This window comes from Lithobates pipiens, unplaced genomic scaffold (genome assembly GCF_037356315.1).
Source record: "Lithobates pipiens isolate NorthernLeopardFrog02 unplaced genomic scaffold, aLitPip1_a1.2 Scaffold_23, whole genome shotgun sequence".
Taxonomy (NCBI): domain Eukaryota; kingdom Metazoa; phylum Chordata; class Amphibia; order Anura; family Ranidae; genus Lithobates; species Lithobates pipiens.
This window is the reverse complement of record NW_027507785.1, coordinates 281,294,193-281,311,847: the sequence shown is the minus strand read 5'-3', so window position 1 is coordinate 281,311,847 and position 17,655 is coordinate 281,294,193. Positions and strand designations below refer to the sequence as shown.

Here is a 17,655-nt window from a genome sequence, read left to right as displayed (position 1 = left end):
CCTATTTTCCATCTGTCCGGCGGATTGAATCGGATAGGATCGGATGAAACCGGACAGGTGGTCTGTTTCCATCTGATTTCCCCATGGAAGAGAGCGGGGCTCTGACAGGTCCGTCTCTGCACAGCGGTGCAGACAGAACCTGTGATCTTCCGCTGGCCATTCACGATCGCTCCACAGGACAGAGATGGCGAAAGAGAATCTGACAGCATTTATAATTCTCCTTTACTCTATCCAAAATAAAAAAAAGTTCTACTTTAGATCTTTTCCCGAAATTAAAAACAAAATCGTTGGTGGAGCAGTAAGTGTCAAATTATCTGTGCAATTAAACTTTACCATTATAGCACCAGTCACTTAAACTTATATAGCCACTACTAGTGCTTTACCACTAAAGCATTTTACGTTTTATGTGGAGATCTTCTTTACATAAGGAAAACATAGCTTTATAAAATGAGCAACAAATATGCTGCTTGAGAATAACTGACGTTAATTGAAACCACCACCATACGGCCACCCAAGGTTCAATCTCTTCAGTTTTTTTTTCACATCTCAGTTGGAGTGTATCTTCACAGATAGCAGAAATAACTTGCCACACATTTCTGGCAGTGTTGAATTGTAAGTGTGTTAAAGCAGAGATCCACCCAAAACTTTGTGGGGGGAGGGGAAAGCAGGTACCTGTTTTGACAGGTACCCTGTCCCCACTTCCATCGGACCTCTCCACGGCAAGGTACGTCGGAAGTTCGGCCCCCTCCTCCTTCCTCCTCCTTCCCCTGCTGCCCGGCCAGTAAGAGAACACAGTGCGCTTTGGCTACACAGTATGTGTAGCTGCTGTCTTTTAATTTTTGGAGGGGGGGGGGACACAGCTTTAACTTGCTGCACATTTTCCCTGGCAAGTTGCGTACCTGCAGAGCACTTAAAGCACAAGTCTCAATTGACACTTTTCCAATTTGCGAATTTGGGTGGCAAGTCTCTAGCAAGAGCAAAGTTGCAGTGGTGAGTCTACAGCAAGAGTTCTGCAAGTCTACAGCATGAAAATTCAGCCACAGAGACCTCTGACCACTATTGCACAACATAAGGCCCCTTTCACACTTGGGTTGTGTTGAACTGAGGGCTGTAGGAGAATGGCTTAGGCTATGTTTCCACGATTGCATCCCCAAAGTTGCGCGATTTTACAGCGATTTTTTTATGCCACGACTTGAAGCAATTCCTGTTTTCTTGAGGTCTATGGACCTCAAGTCACATCAAAGTGGGACCAAAGTAGTGCAGGGACTACTTTGAAGTCGCTGCGTCCTGAAGTCTCACAGATATGAACAGTACTCATTGGAAATCATGGGGTCTGACTTGTCATGCAACTTTTCAGTCCCAAATTGCATAAAAAGTCGCACTAGTGGAAACCTAGCCTTATAGGAAAACATGTACGCTTATCATTTCTCCTTCATTTTCAGATGACTGCAGTCATTCAGTTTTATTAAGAGGTAAGCTACGCCAAAGCTTGTCAACACTCTACTGGGAGTTGTAAACTGATCAGTTATTATAAGCAACATTGACTTCTCAGGCTGTTTTGACACATGTGTATTGCAATAACACATAATAAAATGCATGTTTTACTGTACCATTTATTTTGGCAAATTCAGCAATGCATGTTAATGTACCATGTGGGTTGCATTGCAGTGACATCATATTTTGGATAGAGAGACAATTGTTTAGTGCTGGCTGAGTCCCTGCTTTTGAGATTTTCCCCTTACTCCTGATCCACAGACATAACAGCAAAAAGAAGTAAGTAAACCTCCCAAAAATTTACAGAAATCTGGAACAGTTGTCTTGACTATAAAAGTTCCTTTCCTGGTGACAATTGTAAAAAATATTAGTTTCCAAATTGGTGAGAGCAATAAATAGGCCATAAAGTTAAGCAATGATATTTAGAGAGCAATAGAGACTTGTCCCTTTCCCAACTATCCACAAAAAAATAATTTTAGATTCAGCCTTAAAGCCGACTTTACTCTACAAAGTAAGATAATATTATATATATACTGTATATTCATGCTCCCCTTATGCCAAAGTTCTGCAGAAAAAGCAAAAGTTTGTGGGGGTGGGATTAATTAGTAAAAATATACCCACTTTACCCCTGATTATTGTACTAGAGTGGCAGATGTCTATATCATTCCAGCGAAATCCAAGGAATGATGGTTACCCAAGAAGGAACACCTTTTTGTAAGCTTTCTGATACTCAGCATTCCCCCAAAGATCTTGCCGGAAGTATAGTGACATCAAACTCACTTTCCCTGTGAGTATATTTGCTTTTTTTATTTTTATTTTACTTCAGCATTTTGGCATGGGGAAGGAGTCCTCAATAAATAAGCAAACATTTCTAAGTGCATGCCTGCTTTACAATATGGTAATGGTGCAATAATGATATTGTATATTAACATACTAATCATATGTGTAAGAAGTAATGTTCGGGCAGATTGATATGACACACTATAGATAGGTGTGTGGTATATGAAGACCCTCTCTCCATATGGAAAGACACTAACAAATCAATTTTAAGTTTTGCGTCAGATTAACAAAAACAGGTTTCTGGACATCTGACAATCCCCAAGAAGTTGGCTTATTTGGTAACACAGTGCAAAGCACAGCGGTGTCTTGGCAAAAAAAGCACATCCTGGATTTAGCAATTTATGTTCCTGGTTGTTTTTATTGGGTTACTGATCACCTCTGGCCTTTGCCTCGTATTAATAAATAAGCCCCAACACATATCTTTCTCTAATTCTTCTTTCTTGGGTTGGTGTTCACAACTCATCTTTAGGATGTGGAGGCTCTGGCAGCTGTGGCTGTTCTACTTGTGGCTCCAGTCCATACTGCTTTCGTAACCTTTTACGTAGTTTTGACTTCCTCTCTTTTTCCTGTCTTTCCAGTTCATCAAGCATTTTAAACTCTTCCTCAAGCTTCTTATATCTCTGCTTCTTTTCATCCTTGGCATCCCTCTCTTCATCTTGTATTGTTTTCATCTTCAGTTCTGGCTCCTGTAAGAAATGAAAGCTCAGTTGAAGCCACAAAAGTAGATATTCAGTCATATAGACATTGTACCGACAACCTCCATTTTCACAGTCGTACCTGCACACTTCTCTTGCAGCAGCTGTGCAGGGTGCTTAAAGTGGTGTTGCCACCAAAAAATAAAAAGTTGTTTAAAATAAAATTTTTTTTTTAAAAAAATGTTTACTCACCTCTAAATACCTGTTGCTAGGGGATCCCTCGTAGTCTGCCTTCTTCCTTGCCCGGGCTGGTGACATCACTTCCCCTCGCACCGCACAGTCACCTGGGACCTGTCACGTGTCCCAGGTGACTGTACGGCGTATCACGGCGCCCTGCGCCGCTCGCGCATGCGCAGTGGGTGCCCGGCTGTGAAGCCACAGCCGGGTGCCCATAGTACGCATGACGGCTCCACGAGGGGAGCGGGGAACGAGGGGGGGGCTTCGTTCCCCCACATCGCTGGACCCTGGGACAGGTAAGTATCCGATTATTAAAAGTCAGCAGCGGCAGTATTTGTAGCTGCTGACTTTAAAAAATTTTTTTTTAGAGGGTACCCCACTTTAAGTATGACTGTGTAGTCCAATTTACGCCAAAGTTAGACCTACTACACTTAGGCTTTATTTTGGTAAGCATTGCATGCTGAACGAGAGAAATCAGAAGATTCCTCCATTCATAGATGGAGGACAGCATCAGATTGGATGAGGTCACTGTGCAGCTGATATTCTGCACGGCTGATTTTGCAGATGAAATTTGTAATGCTGACATTTTCAGGACTCAACATTGATGCAAGAAGCCCATGTTGATGGGGACAAGGGCCTCTTCCCACAACCCTGGCTGGTGGTTGTGGGGTCTCAGAGCAGGGAGCTTATCGGAATAACAAGATCCAGATCCCGCCCCCCCATGTGAATGAGTATGGGGTACATAGTACCCCTACCCATTCACCATAAAAGTGTAACAAGTGAGTAAAGACACAACACGTTTTTACAAATGTCCTTCGGTGTAGACCCGCCATCAATCATGATGCCTGCTACCCCGCCAGGCCAGGCCCAGAAAAAAACAACCTGCAGTCTCACTGAAGGCTCCCATGACCTGCCTGTTCCTCCGTCTGATATTTCTTAAATAGCTAAGGGGTAGAGAGTCACCCGATGATGTCATCCGGTGACTCCGCCCATTGTGATACATCAACCGAGCATTCCTCAGTGAATGACGTTATAAGAAGGTATGGACACTTGGTGACATTGCCGGGTGGTCCCGCCCCTTAGCTATTTAATAAATGTCAGACAGAGGAGCAGGCAGACAGTGGGAGCCTTTGATGAGACCGGAGTTTTTTTTCTTTGTTTCCTTTTTTCGGGTCCGGCAGTGCAGCGGGCTTTGTGATTCACAAAGGATCTACACCGAGGGACATTTTTAAAAATTCTTTAAAGTGGTTGTAAACCCTTACAACACACTTTTTGCTACAGGTAAGCCTATAATAAGGCTTACCTGTAGCTAACCTGGATATTTCCTAAACCTGAATGGTTTAGGTGATATCCCCTGTATTTGCATGTGCCGACATAATCGGCACATGTGCACTGAAGAAAACTGAAGCAACGGCACGTATGTGGCGGCTCTCATGCGGGAGTGACGTCACTGTGGCTCCAGCCAATCACATCGCCAGAGCCCGCGATACCTGAAAGTAACTCCAGGAGCGATGTCACTGGCCGGAGGGGTGAACGAGGACCACTGCGGGAGCTTCGATCTAAGGTAAGTAATACATAATGAGCTAGTATGCTATGCATACCTGCTCATTATGCCTTTGCCTTGCAGTTTTTTGTTTTTTTGGGGGGTTTACAGCCAGTTTAATAAAGAACTTGTCAAAAACTTGTGTTGTGTCTTTACTCACTTTTTACACTTTTTTGGTGGATGGGTAGGGGTACTATGTAAAAGGAGGCTTCCAGATTCTGATAAGCCCCCCATCCTGAACCATACCAGGCCACATGCCCTTAACATAGAGGGAGTGCTTTGGAGCAGGGGGGGGCTCCTTGTCCCCATATTGTGAGGGTCTGTGGGCCCCCAGATCCCAGCCCCCTCCCATGTGAATGAGTATGGGGTACATAGTAGCACCCATTCACCAAAAAAGTGTAAAAGAGAGTAAAGACACAGCACACATTTTTGACAAAGTCCTTTATCAAAAAAAATCTAAATGAAAAACAATGTCCATCAGTGTATATGCATTGTCAATCACAACGCCCGCCGCACCGCTGGAAAAAAAGAGTATGCATTCACATGGGGGGGCAGGATCTGAGGGCCCCCTTGTTAAAGTGGGCTTCCAGATTCCGATAAGCCTCCAACCTGCAGATCCCCACATCCACCGGTCAGGCAGAGCCCCCCCCCCCACCCTTGTTAAAGCGAGCTTGCAGAATCTAGGCTGCATGCTAAGATAAGGGTCTGGGATGGATTTTGGGGGCCCCCCACATGTTTTTTTAAAATAAATTTTGGCGTGGTATAGATTGGGGGGGAACCCCATGTTGTTTTTTTTCTGAATTTTTAATTGTCAGTGGGGAAGCCCGCTGACAGCTGATGAGTCATCGGTTGGTAAGGATGTGGCTGCCAACTTCCTTGCCTACTCCTAGCTATTCTTCACACAGAATTTGAATCAGTCGATCATTTTTCGACTGATTCGAATTTGAATCTTTCCGAAGATTTGGAATTCATTAGAAAATGAATATACAAAACTAAATTAAATGAATTTCATCAAAATGTGTTACTATTTAATTTGCAGATTCAAATACATCTAGTCCAGTGAGAACAGTTTTATTTGCACACAGATATAAGACCCTGACTCCATGGTTCCTTACCCTGCTTACACCCCACGTCTCGTTTCCAATTTCCTCAGCTAAAATTTCATCATTTGTGATAAGGAAGTTGTCAAAAATTGTGCCTGATTTCACCTAAAGAAACAAAATAATATGTTTAGAGGAATAGGAATTTAGAGGAATTTAACATGCTTGTTTTATACTATGACAGTAAGGTTGATTTATGGAAGCTGTAGAACAATGGAGTTGCTACCCAGCTAAAATAGTGCGTTAAAGTGGAACTGCAGTCTGCTCACATCATTTGTAATAAAAACATCTTTGCCATTCTGAGGTTTCCCTGCAACCACTTTGCATATTATTTTATATATATTGTGACTCTACTCGCCAAATATGCTGCAGAAATCTCCCTCCTCTAATTCTGGCTGCATCCATTTTAACTGTGGGCAGCTGAAGCTGCTGCCTGTTCACTTCCTGAATTTACACAGACACGCAGAGGCACATCTACAGCTTTGCAGCTCTCATTGGCCCTCTTATGACTCATCCCCCTCCCTTCCTGGCAAACTCTCACAAGAGTGAGCTGTGCATGATGTCATAAGCCTATTCTTTTTAACAGACAAGAAACAGGAAGTGAGCTGTAAAAGGTATTTACTGGCAGGAAAAAGTGTTTTACTATCCAAAGTTAAAACAACAAGGGCAGAGGATTTAATAGATGGAAAGTTGAAAAAAATGACTGAAGCCCCGCTTTAAGTTTTTTCTTTTTAGTTTTAACTTTTAGTTTTTTCACAGAGAAAGTTTCCAACGTGGAAAATGGTTCCCACTTTATCTCATGATCAACGCCCCATGTGTCAATAGATGTTGTAAGAGGAACATGACATGCTCAATAGGGATGAGCTTCGTGTTCGAGTCGAACGTACGTTCGACTCGAACATTGGCTGTTCGGCCGTTCGGCGAATTCCGAACGTTTGGGCCGTTCGCGTCAAAATTCGAGTGACGCGCGCGCGGACCACAATGCACTGCGGTGGCGCAGTGCATTGCTGCCCCATGATTGGCCAAGCATGCACTGTGACCCCGCATGCTTGGCCAATCGCAGCGCCGGCAGCGAGGAGAGCCATGATTGGCCACAGGCATCCTGCCTGTGGCCAATCATAGCTCAGGCTGTGTAGTGCACGCCCCACACTATATAAGGCCGCCTTTGAGGCGGCTTCGTGTAGTGTGTTACTTAGCATCTGAAGCAGTGGGTGTTCTGTGTACCTTCAACACAGTACACACCAATCGTTTTTTGGCTGATTTCCTATCTTGCTGCTGTGTAGTGGTTGTTGTCTGTGCCCTGACCGCAGTATACACCACTATATTCACCTCACCTATATAGCTAGTGATCTAGCTTTAACCACTTAACAACTGCCCATTGCCGATTAACGGCTTCAGGGGGGTTGTTTAACTCTGAGAGGCCGTTAATTAACGGCCTCCCAGAATTCTGCTCTCGCGTGCCCCGAGGTGTGCGCACTCGAGAGCATCCGTGACCGCCGGGTCGCATCACGGATCACGGTAAACGGCCGCTCATAGCGGCCGTTTACCACGTGATTGCTCCGTCAAATGACGGAGTGATCACTTGGAAACAAACCGGCGTCATGTTATGACGCCTGTTCCTCCCTCCCCTCTCTGTACCGATCGGTACAGCGGAGGGGAAAGAGATCGGTGTCAGCAGCGATGTGGGCTGCATCTGCAGTGCCCACATCGCTGCTCACCGAATTTAACCCCTCAATTCCCTGCCAATACTCTGCAATACCAGTGCATACTCTGCAGTACCCTGCCATTACTCTGCAGTACCCCGCCATTACTCTGCAGTACCCCGCCATTACTCTGCAGTGCAGTACCCTGCCATTACTCTGCAGTGCAGTACCCTGACATTACTCTGCAGTACCCCCCATTACTCTGCAGTAACCCCCATTACTCTGCAGTACCCCCCAATACTCTGCAGTACCCCCCAATACTCTGCAGTACCCGCCATTACTCTGCAGTACCCGCCATTACTCTGCAGTACCCGCCATTACTCTGCAGTACCCTGCCATTACTCTGTAGTACCCCCCAATACTCTGCAGTACCCTGCTATTACTCTGTAGTACCCCGCCAATACCCCGCCAATACTCTGTAATACCCTGCCATAAATTGCCATACCCAGCCATACTCAGCGATACCCAGCCATACTCGATGATACCCTGAAATACCCAGCCATAGACGCCCCTCACCCCTCACCGCCCTCCGGTGCTTCTACCAACTCGCCAGTACGATCAAAGCCAGAATCTTTTTTTTATTTTTTATTTCAGGCTTCCCAGCCTAGAGGTGAGATGTGGGGTCATATTGACCCCCCAGATTTCACTGTAAAGAGGACCTGTCACCCCATATTCCTATTACAAGGGATGTTTACATTTCTTGTAATAGTAATAAAAGTGATCAAAAATATATTTTTGGGGAAAAAAATGTCAAACTAACATAAATAAAGTAAAATGAACAATAAAAAAATAAAATAAAAATTAAAGCGCCCATGTCCCCATGTGCTCGCATGTGCCACACATGTGAGGTATCGCCGAGAATGTTAGAGCGAGAGCAATAATTCTAGTCCTAGACCTCCTCTGCAACTCAAAACATGTAACCAGTAAAAAAAAAATGAAAGCGTCGCCTATGGGGATTTTTTAAGTAGCGACGTTTGGCGCCATTCCACGGGCATGTGCAATTTTGAAGAGTGACATGTTTGATATCTATTTACTCAGCATAACTTCATCTTTCACTTTATGCAAACATTGGGCTAACAAGTGGTTAATAATAGAGCTTGCAGTCAGTAGTGTTAGGAGATAGTGCGTGCTGTCTGCGTGCTCTGTACCCAGTACATACCGCTATAATATAGGGCAGGCCCCTACTTTCAAACATCCAACTTACAAACATCTCCTACTTGCAAACGCAAGGAGACAGCAGCAAGTGAGATGAAAAAAGATGGACGACAAAACAAATTATACAGGGGTGATAACCCTTCCCTATGTTTTCCAAAAAGCTTAAAGATAGTTTTTTTGACTGGAGCTACACTTTAAAAATGTACCGGTTGAAAATGACAAACAGATTTAACTTAACACAACAAACCTACACAGTCCCTGTCTTGTTTGCACCGCCTGTATACTGCTGTTCTGAGTATATAGGGCCTGGGGGCCACACGCATTTCCTTTTTTTAATATGGGTACGGGGTTCCCCTTAATATGCGTACAAGACCCAAATAGGCTGGTAATGGGCAGGGAGGGCTACCCATGCCATGTTTCTCAATGATTTTCAACCATATTGCAGGAACCAGATATAACATTAAAACCGCAAGCAGTTTTAAATGGTGTTATTTCCGTTTAATGTCATTTTGTGCAGGGACTGTTCTAAACACGGGAAACACGTGGCACTTCACAGGCATACTACAGACACCCCCCAGGCACCATATTTAAAGGAATATTTCACTTTTTTTTTTTTCACTTTAATCGTCATTAAAATCAGTGCTCCCGCCAAAACGGCAGTTTTTAAAACTTTTTTTTTCAGTGACCCATGTCCCCTGAGGCAGGAGGCAGGTCCCCAAACCCTTTTTAGGACACTATCTTGCATATTAGCCGTTAAAATTAGCACTTTCCAATTCGAACGTTCGAGTCCCATAGACTTCAATGGGGTTCTAACGTTCGTACCGAACGCGGGGGTCGTTCGCAAGTTCTGGTGCGAACCGAACCGGGGGGTGTTCGGCTCATCCCTAATGCTCAACTGGAAGTGATAGTGGTAAACCCTGCACGAGACAGGAACACATCGAAACAGCCCAGGAAGGCCTTGCACAGCAAGTCCACAGCATAAAACAAACTAAAACATCTGCTATTTCAAACCACTAACTAACCCCCACCCAATGGGATCCCCAAACAAATAGGCAGCATATGTATTTGTTTCATGTTTTGTCAGCAGCCTTTTTACCCAGCAGAAGGCTTCCATAGCAATGGGAGTGAGAGAGAGAGAGAGAGAGAGACCTGGACATCAATCAACTCAAATATGAGAACCTAGGGATGGAGCCTTTAACCCACTCAAAGCTCTACAAAGCCTTCTGGCTCTGGACTGAAATTTCATATGAAGTCAGAAAAACAAAGTTTAGTATTCTCCATAACAGACACAATCCTAGGACCCCTCTTCATGTGTAGGCGAGACACCTAGGTGACACATATACACAATTCACTTGCCTGTCAGCCAGTGCCTCACAATAGTGTGTAGGATAGGGATGGGTGAACGGTTCGGCTCGAGCATGAGTTTGGGATTGCATCAGTGCAGTTTTACTGCAGTATATTATATCAGTGGAGTGTGTCTGAGTAGTGATTACCCAAGTTAACTGCTTGCCGAACCAGCTCATGCCAATATATTTCGTCAAAAGGACACGTACAGGCATATTAATGTACCTGTACGTTGCCCTTTAAGAAGCGGCTTGCGGGCACGCACATGTCCACTGCGAGCTCTGTGAGTGTGATCGCGGGTCCCGCGGACTCAATGTCTGCGGGGATACCCGCGATCATCTCACAGAGAGGAAGAACGGGAAAATTTCCCCGTTCTGCCTAGTGACACTGACACTGATCACAGCGCCCTATAATCGGAAGCAGTGAGTAGTGTCGTGTCACACATAGCACATCCCCCCACAGTTAGAATCACTCCCTAGGACACACTTAACCCCTACAGCGCCCCCTAGTGGTTAACACCTTCACTGCCAGTCACATTTACACAGTAATCAATGCATTTTTAATCAAACTGATCGCTGTATAAATGGGAATGGTCCCAAAATAGCGGCAAAAGTGTCCGATCTGTCCGCCATAATGTTTAGTAAAAAAAAAATTATTAATAAAAATGCTATAAAACCATCCCCTATTTTATAGACGCTATAACATTTGCGCAAACCAAACCAAGCTTATTGCGATTTTTTACCAAAAATATGTAGAAGAATACGTTTTTATATTTTTTTGGGGATATTTATTATAGCAAAAAGTAAAAAATAATGCTATTTTTTCGTTTATAGCGCAAAAATAAAAAGAGGTGATCAAATACCATCAAAAAAAGCTCTATTTGTGGGGGAAAAAGGACATCAATTTTGTTTGGGAGACACGTCGCACGGCCACGCAATTGTCAGTTAAAGCGACGCAGTGCTGAATCTCAAAAAGTGCTCTGGTCTTTTGCCAGCCAAATGGTCCGGGCTGAAGTGGTTAAAGTGCACCAAACACCACTTTCCATTGATTAACATGCATCCACCTACACATTTCCACATCTTTATTACATTTTGTTAATAAGCAGCTCCCCCTCCCCATCATGTTTGGGAGGACAACAAGGGAGGCAGACATTCCCATGGCACTGTGAGGGGGGCCTGCAGCATATGTGTCCACAAGCAAATGTGGATGTGGTCAGTCCTCAGGCATCATTTCCTCTGTTTAGTGATGTGGCCCTTGCTATCTAGCCCTATCATGCAGAGGAGGTGGTGGACTGACGTACTAAACCATCCTCATCCTCCATCACCCAAGCAGAGACTGGTGTGCAGTCCACTGCAGCTGCCAGAGTGGCTAAACCTGCCTCCTTGTTCACAGCTATTCCTGGGCCAGAATTTGCCTAGTATGCAATTGAGCTGCTGGGCTGCCCTGCATCCAGCGTGCTTTCCGAACGGGCATTCAGTGCTGCTGGAGGTTTTGTTACTGATAATAGAACATGTCTGTCCACAGACTCCGTGGACCATCTGACATTTATCAAAAGAGTCCTGGATTACCAGCAGCTATGAAGCTCCTGATGCCTATGTCGCCGATTAAGTGTTTTTGGGATGTGGAATCTCTGCAGGACTTCTAGGCTGCCTAGCGTTGTGGGTGTTGATTTCACCTGGAAGAATGTTTTTGGTGTAGGTTTCATGGGCACAATTAAAACCCAAATACCGATTTTTCTCCACCCGTTTTTTAACAGCAAGGCTGATTCTTGCTTTCATCGAGAGTATCTCTTATAGCAGGGATATGCAATTAGCGGACCTCCAGCTGTTGCAAAACTACACGTTCCATCATGCCTTTGCCTCTGGGTGTCATGCTTGTGGCTGTCAGAGTCTTGCTGTGCCTCATGAAACTTGTAGTTCTGCAACAGCTGGAGGTCCACTAATTGCATATCAAAGACCACTTTTCGGCACCTGTTTGACTGATGCATATCATTTCAATTTTTGACAGCAAAGCCAATTCTTGCTTTCATCAAGAGTACTTCTTATAGGGTTATGGTGTGAAGGCACCATCAACACCCAAAGACCAATTTTTACGCACCTGTTACTTTCATCCAAATTCCGTGGAAGAGACACCAGAATTTATCCAAAAAAAATGTCTAATCTTGTTCCCAGTGCACAAAATTTGGGGCCTCAACATACATAAAGAAATTGTAATTTTTTTGGCTTTATAAATGCAATTATTGCTGCAGCAGCTTCTATATACAGTATAGGTGTGCAACTTTACAGGTAGACTAATGGGACCCCCCAGGCACTACAGTGAAAAGAATTTTTCATTTTTATGCTTTCACTTTAATCATTAATAAATCGTTGCTCGTTTAAAAATTACGTTTTTTAAAAACTTTTTTTTCATTGATACATATCCCCCTGGGCAGTTCCTAGACCCCCATAACCATTTTACGACCAATTACTTGCATATAAGCCTTCAAAATGGGCTTTTTACAGTTCGGGTCCCATAGACTTCAATGGGATTCATTATTCAGTATGAACTGAACAGGGGGGGGTCGTTTGGGCCATCCCTAGTGTAGGGTTCTTAAAGTGTAAGTCAAGGGTAAGGGAACACATAGGGCAAAAATGCTGACAGGGTTTAACCAATCCCTAAGCTATCTGAGAACATATTTAAGATTAGATGAGTTTAAACCAAACTTCCACTTTAAACTGATAGAAAATTGATCAGATAGATGGGGAATTTTGGGCTGCTTGCAACAAAGTGTATCTAAACAAAAATGTATTTCTAAGAATAAGCATTAAGATACATATTAAAGTCAAATCCTACCAACATTAAAAGCCAACTCAAATACTCTGACACCGGGATTTTAATGCTGGAATTCTAGAAAGAAGCACTGTAAAAAGCCAGCAGCAGATTCACCTGGGTGAATTTATTATTTGCTCTTATAGTCTTGGCAAAAAGTATGGTATATAGTTGGCAACAGAGGATATTGTGAACTCACCTGCCAGAGGTCTAAGCCAATAACTCCAAGTTCGTCATATCTGTATAATGTGTCATCTGGAACATAATCTGGATTGTCCATGTCTGGCTGAACCCACACACCTTGGTAGTTTGGATTATCTATTATTTTTGGTACCCATATTCCCTGTCCATTGAGATGAGAAACATAATTAAATGACTCATATTATAGAATAACAGTATTTTGTAATATATTTTGATATCTCTTGCATTACCCCATTTTCTAGCTTGTTGAAACGAGGACCCACCTAGGAAGATTAGGACATTTCTATCTCAAGGTATAGTCAGTATTTTTACTGGGATGAATAAAGTTTATTGAAACAATGGCTTCACAGGGTATGTGACCGCACTTAATATTTTGATGGGGTTATAATAAGGAATCCCAACCCCGACACTACCTGCCTGGAGTTTGCATGTTCTCCCTGTGCCTGCGTGGGTTTCCTCCGGGGACTCTGGTTTCCTCCCACAATCCAAAGACATGCAGGTTGGTTAACTGGCTTCTGCCCAAAATTGGCCCTAGTATATGAATGGGGACCTTGGATTGTTGGCTCCTTGAGGGTAGGGACTGATGTGAGTGTGCAATGTACAGGGATAGGGACAATTGTAGACACTCACTCAGGTTGAAGTGGATGGACTGGTGTCTTTATTCAACGTTAGCAACTATGACTGTGGACCTTTGGCTTGGGGTACTAAACACAACCAACTAGCCCTTTCATGGCAGGGACACATTTTTGTGGGCTAAAGAAAATGTACCATGGAAAGCATGCTGCATTGATTGGTAGCCGTTCCAAAGTGGAGGCTCTCAATGTTTAGCATTAGGACTTTAGAGAATACTAGGGTGCCTTGACGGGGCTCTGTAACTTATGCATTTATTTGCAAATGTGGGCAAACTAAACCCCTGTTTTTAACGCATACTGTTAGACAGGTCAATTCGGTTGGTTGCAGGCTGGTCGGTAAGTTGAGCAGGGAATTTCTCTGGTTTTGTATTAAAGCACAACCATAGCCAATAGATGAAAGCAATCAATGAGCTCAATGTCATCAAGTAAATGCTGCAGTTAGGCTAAAATCAGAATGTTCACTTCTTAGGCTGGCCGTACACGCATCAGATTTTCTCGAGCAGCCCACTGAAGAAAATAAATTAGCAGATTTGCCCATTCACACAAGCGAGGGGATGAAGGAATCCTCCCCGCTGTGTTTATGTATTCTGACAGTGGGAACTCATCTGCTGTCAGAATACACTGATCAGCACTGTAACCTATTGGCTGCAGCTCTGACTGAAGGAACATTTTTCAAGAAGGCAGTTTGAGAGAAATTCATCATTAGTCCCTGTCGAACCAACCAAATTTGATCTATCTATGGCCAACTTTACTCTGGGTTCTCTGTAATCTCCCTTACAAACAATCTAACAGAGTCAGTAGGATAGTAATATGATTGTACATTCAAGATCCTATGTTGTGCAACTTCCTATCTATTTTTTCTGCTTCATCAGTCACATTTGGATTTCCAATGCAGACCTGAATCTGATTGGTGGCTGTAAGAAACTTAGTACCAACACCTTTTCACAGTTTTGCAAAATAGAAATATGTGTGTTTTTATGTTACAAACCCATGATGTTTATAGAGTACTGTTTCTTTAACTTATTAAATAATACTGTTTTTGTTATTTTTGTGAGCTGATCTCCTAGCGAGCCCTATCAAGAAGTCACATGATTTGTATAAAATTGCCTACTTTGTACTTTGGATTGGGAATCATTGGTGGTTCCCACTGCCCATCCATGGCAGAGTCCCAGTCATGGGGTTCCTTTGCATCTGGATCTACAATTAGCTCTCTCTCGTCCCAGTCCTGCAAAGCAAACAGAAAATACAAAAAATGTATACTCTATATGTTATGAGCTTTCTACATTTTATGGAAAACAGTAAAGGTGGCCATACACTAGTAGAACATAGTTTGACATTTTTCTTTTTGGGTTGACGTTTGTTGGAGACTGCAGTGACAAGAAAATCTGGAGCAGGGTGGAAATTTTTTTCTCAATCTAACAAATTTCCAACATTGTATACGATTTTCACTCTGTAAAGTCCATTCGCTCTAAAAACAATTGCTAAATGCAAATGAGATTTTGAAGTACTTTTGAATTACATTTGTCAAGTCATTCAATATCCTGAGAATAAATGTACATTTGAAAATCTACTAGTGTATGGCCAGCTTTAGGCTATGTATGCTTTATAAAATAGTGTAAACAAACTGATATAGAAAAAAGTAAGAAACAAAAAATCCAAGGTATTTATATGGTGCCTGTGCCAAGCGGCTGACCTCCGCTCGGCACAGGGAACGGAAGCAAGTGATGATCACTGGAGTAGCGATGTCTATGTCAGTGTGTATGTCATATAAATAGTTATATTGGTCCAAGCTAGACGATGTAACTATACCTAACATGCCAATGCCTGGAATTCTTCTTTGCTTTTCCTGTTCTATGTATGACATTTGTTTATGCTCTTTTAACCTCCCTGATGGTATGATTATTTCTGATTTTAGGTGCTGAAAGCGGTACAATTATTTTGCATGGAAATTTGGTGTTTTATATTGTAAGCCTGCAATTCTTAGGAATAACTCTCTTAAATCTGTTCAAACCAGAGTTTAGACATCCCAGTTATGATAAAGTTTATAATATAATAAATAACTATAAATAATGATAACAAATAATAATAAAAATTATTCAATAATGTAATAAAATCCAAAAACACTGAAATTCGCTCATTTGCAGAATTGTCGCTGTCATTAGATTTAGTGTTTGATGACGGATCTCCCCACAAATCGCTATCGCTCAATTGTGCAAATGATTATAATTTATTATCGCTGTTTTTTAGTTGGTCTAAAATCACTTTTGATATAAAGGGACACTTTTTGGTTGCTATTGACAGTCTCCAAATTCCAGGCAGAAAAAAACAGTATTTATAGTATAAAGGGGGAAGCAGGGCAAAGGACAGACCACTAGGGACAAAGGGGATGTGTATTTTTTTTTATACAGTACTGTAAGATTACAGTACTGTGTGTGTATCGTGTATTTTTACTTTTTTGAATTTGGTGCGTCGTAACGTCGCAGGGAACGGTGCTCGGCGGCACTCGGGCACTGTGTGAATTGAGTGGAGCACAGCTCGCACACACAGCGGGGGGGACATCGCTGGATCCAGGGGACAAGGTAAGCAAGTCTCCCTGTATCCAGCAATGCGATCCTGAGTCTGGCTTGGGGTTACCGCTCGTGGTACTGAAATTCCAGCCCGAGCCAGACTCGGGATTACCACCAGGGAGGTTAATCTCCTGTTTGGAATTAAAGAGTTTAGCTCCCAACATATAGTTTAAAATATAACTAAAGGCAAACTTTTTCTTTAGATTCTCTTGTTCTATTGGTTCTGTTTACCATTATTACCGAAAGTGCAAATAAAAGAAAATCCCCAAGTTTGTGTTGTCTTCAGAACAGGAATAGGGATAGCCTTCTAAAGGGAACATTAGTTCTAGTGACCCTGGTGACAACCAGTTATTCCCTCATTTAGAATATCCTCTTACTTCTTTTTTTGACTATTGGATGGGAAGTCAAGGGAGATCTGGCACAATGGGACACAGATCGCCAAAAAAAACAAAACAACTGACCGGGCTTTCTTATTCTATCCAAAATTTAAAAAAAAAATGTTTTGCCTTTAGTTGTACTTTAAATAGGTTGTAAATGTTGAATGCATGAAAGTTAAAAAAGGCCCCCTCTCAATCCAGCGGTTTCCACAGAAGCCCCGGCTGTCCCGGGTCTCTCTTTCCTCATTGGCTGCGACGCAGCAGTGGGAGCCATTGGCACCCATTGCTGTCAATCACAGCCAGTGAGCCAATGTAGAGAGAGCAGGGGCGTTGGTCAAGCGGGAAGAGGGGGAACTGAGAAAAAGAGGAACTGGCCCTCTCTGTGCAAAATCATTGCATAGAGCAGGTAAGTACGACATGTTTTGTATTTGAAAAAACAAAAGAAAAAAAACCTGAACCTTTAGAATAACTTTTGACAATGTACTTCTGAAATGCAACAAAGAATATTTTAAATACTTAAATAGACACACAAAAAAAAAATCACATTTTATTTTTTCTTAAATAGCTTTGAGTTAATAGAACTCTCTGGAATTGTACTGTCAACATACATTCATATAAAAGGTGTGTGTGTGTATATATATATATATATATATATATATATATATATATATATATATATTCATACTTTTGTGAGATATATACAGTATCTCACAAAAGTGAATACACCCCTTACATTTTTGTGAAACTTTTATTCTATCTTTTCATGTGACAACACTGAAGAAAGTATACTTTGCTACGATGTAAATTAGTGAGTGTACAGCTTATATAACAGTTTCAATTTGCTGTGCCCTAAAAATAACTCAACACACAGCCACAGCCATGTCTAAACGAATGGCAACAAAAGTGAGTACACCCCTAAGTGAAAATGTCTAAATTGGGCCCAATTAGCCATTTTCCCTCCCCGATGTCATGTGACTCATTAGTGTTACACGGTCAGGTGTGAGTGGGGAGCAGGTGTG

General features: G+C 42.6%; 1 protein-coding gene across 4 annotated transcripts in view; it reads right to left on the bottom strand.

Moving 5' to 3' along the window:
- Positions 1-1,595: 1,595 nt before the first annotated feature.
- LOC143926480 (calreticulin-like) overlaps positions 1,596-17,655 on the bottom strand; it is a 72,868-nt gene continuing 56,808 nt past the window's right edge. For all 4 annotated transcript variants that reach the window (XM_077450250.1, XM_077450251.1, XM_077450249.1 and 1 more), the window contains 4 exons: positions 14,804-14,917; positions 13,059-13,202; positions 5,865-5,957; positions 1,596-3,020 (listed from right to left, as the gene is read on the bottom strand). In XM_077450250.1, the coding sequence (XP_077306376.1) occupies positions 2,787-3,020; positions 5,865-5,957; positions 13,059-13,202; positions 14,804-14,917 (585 nt within the window). In that variant the 3' untranslated portion in view covers positions 1,596-2,786. The remainder of the gene's footprint in view (positions 3,021-5,864; positions 5,958-13,058; positions 13,203-14,803; positions 14,918-17,655) is intronic.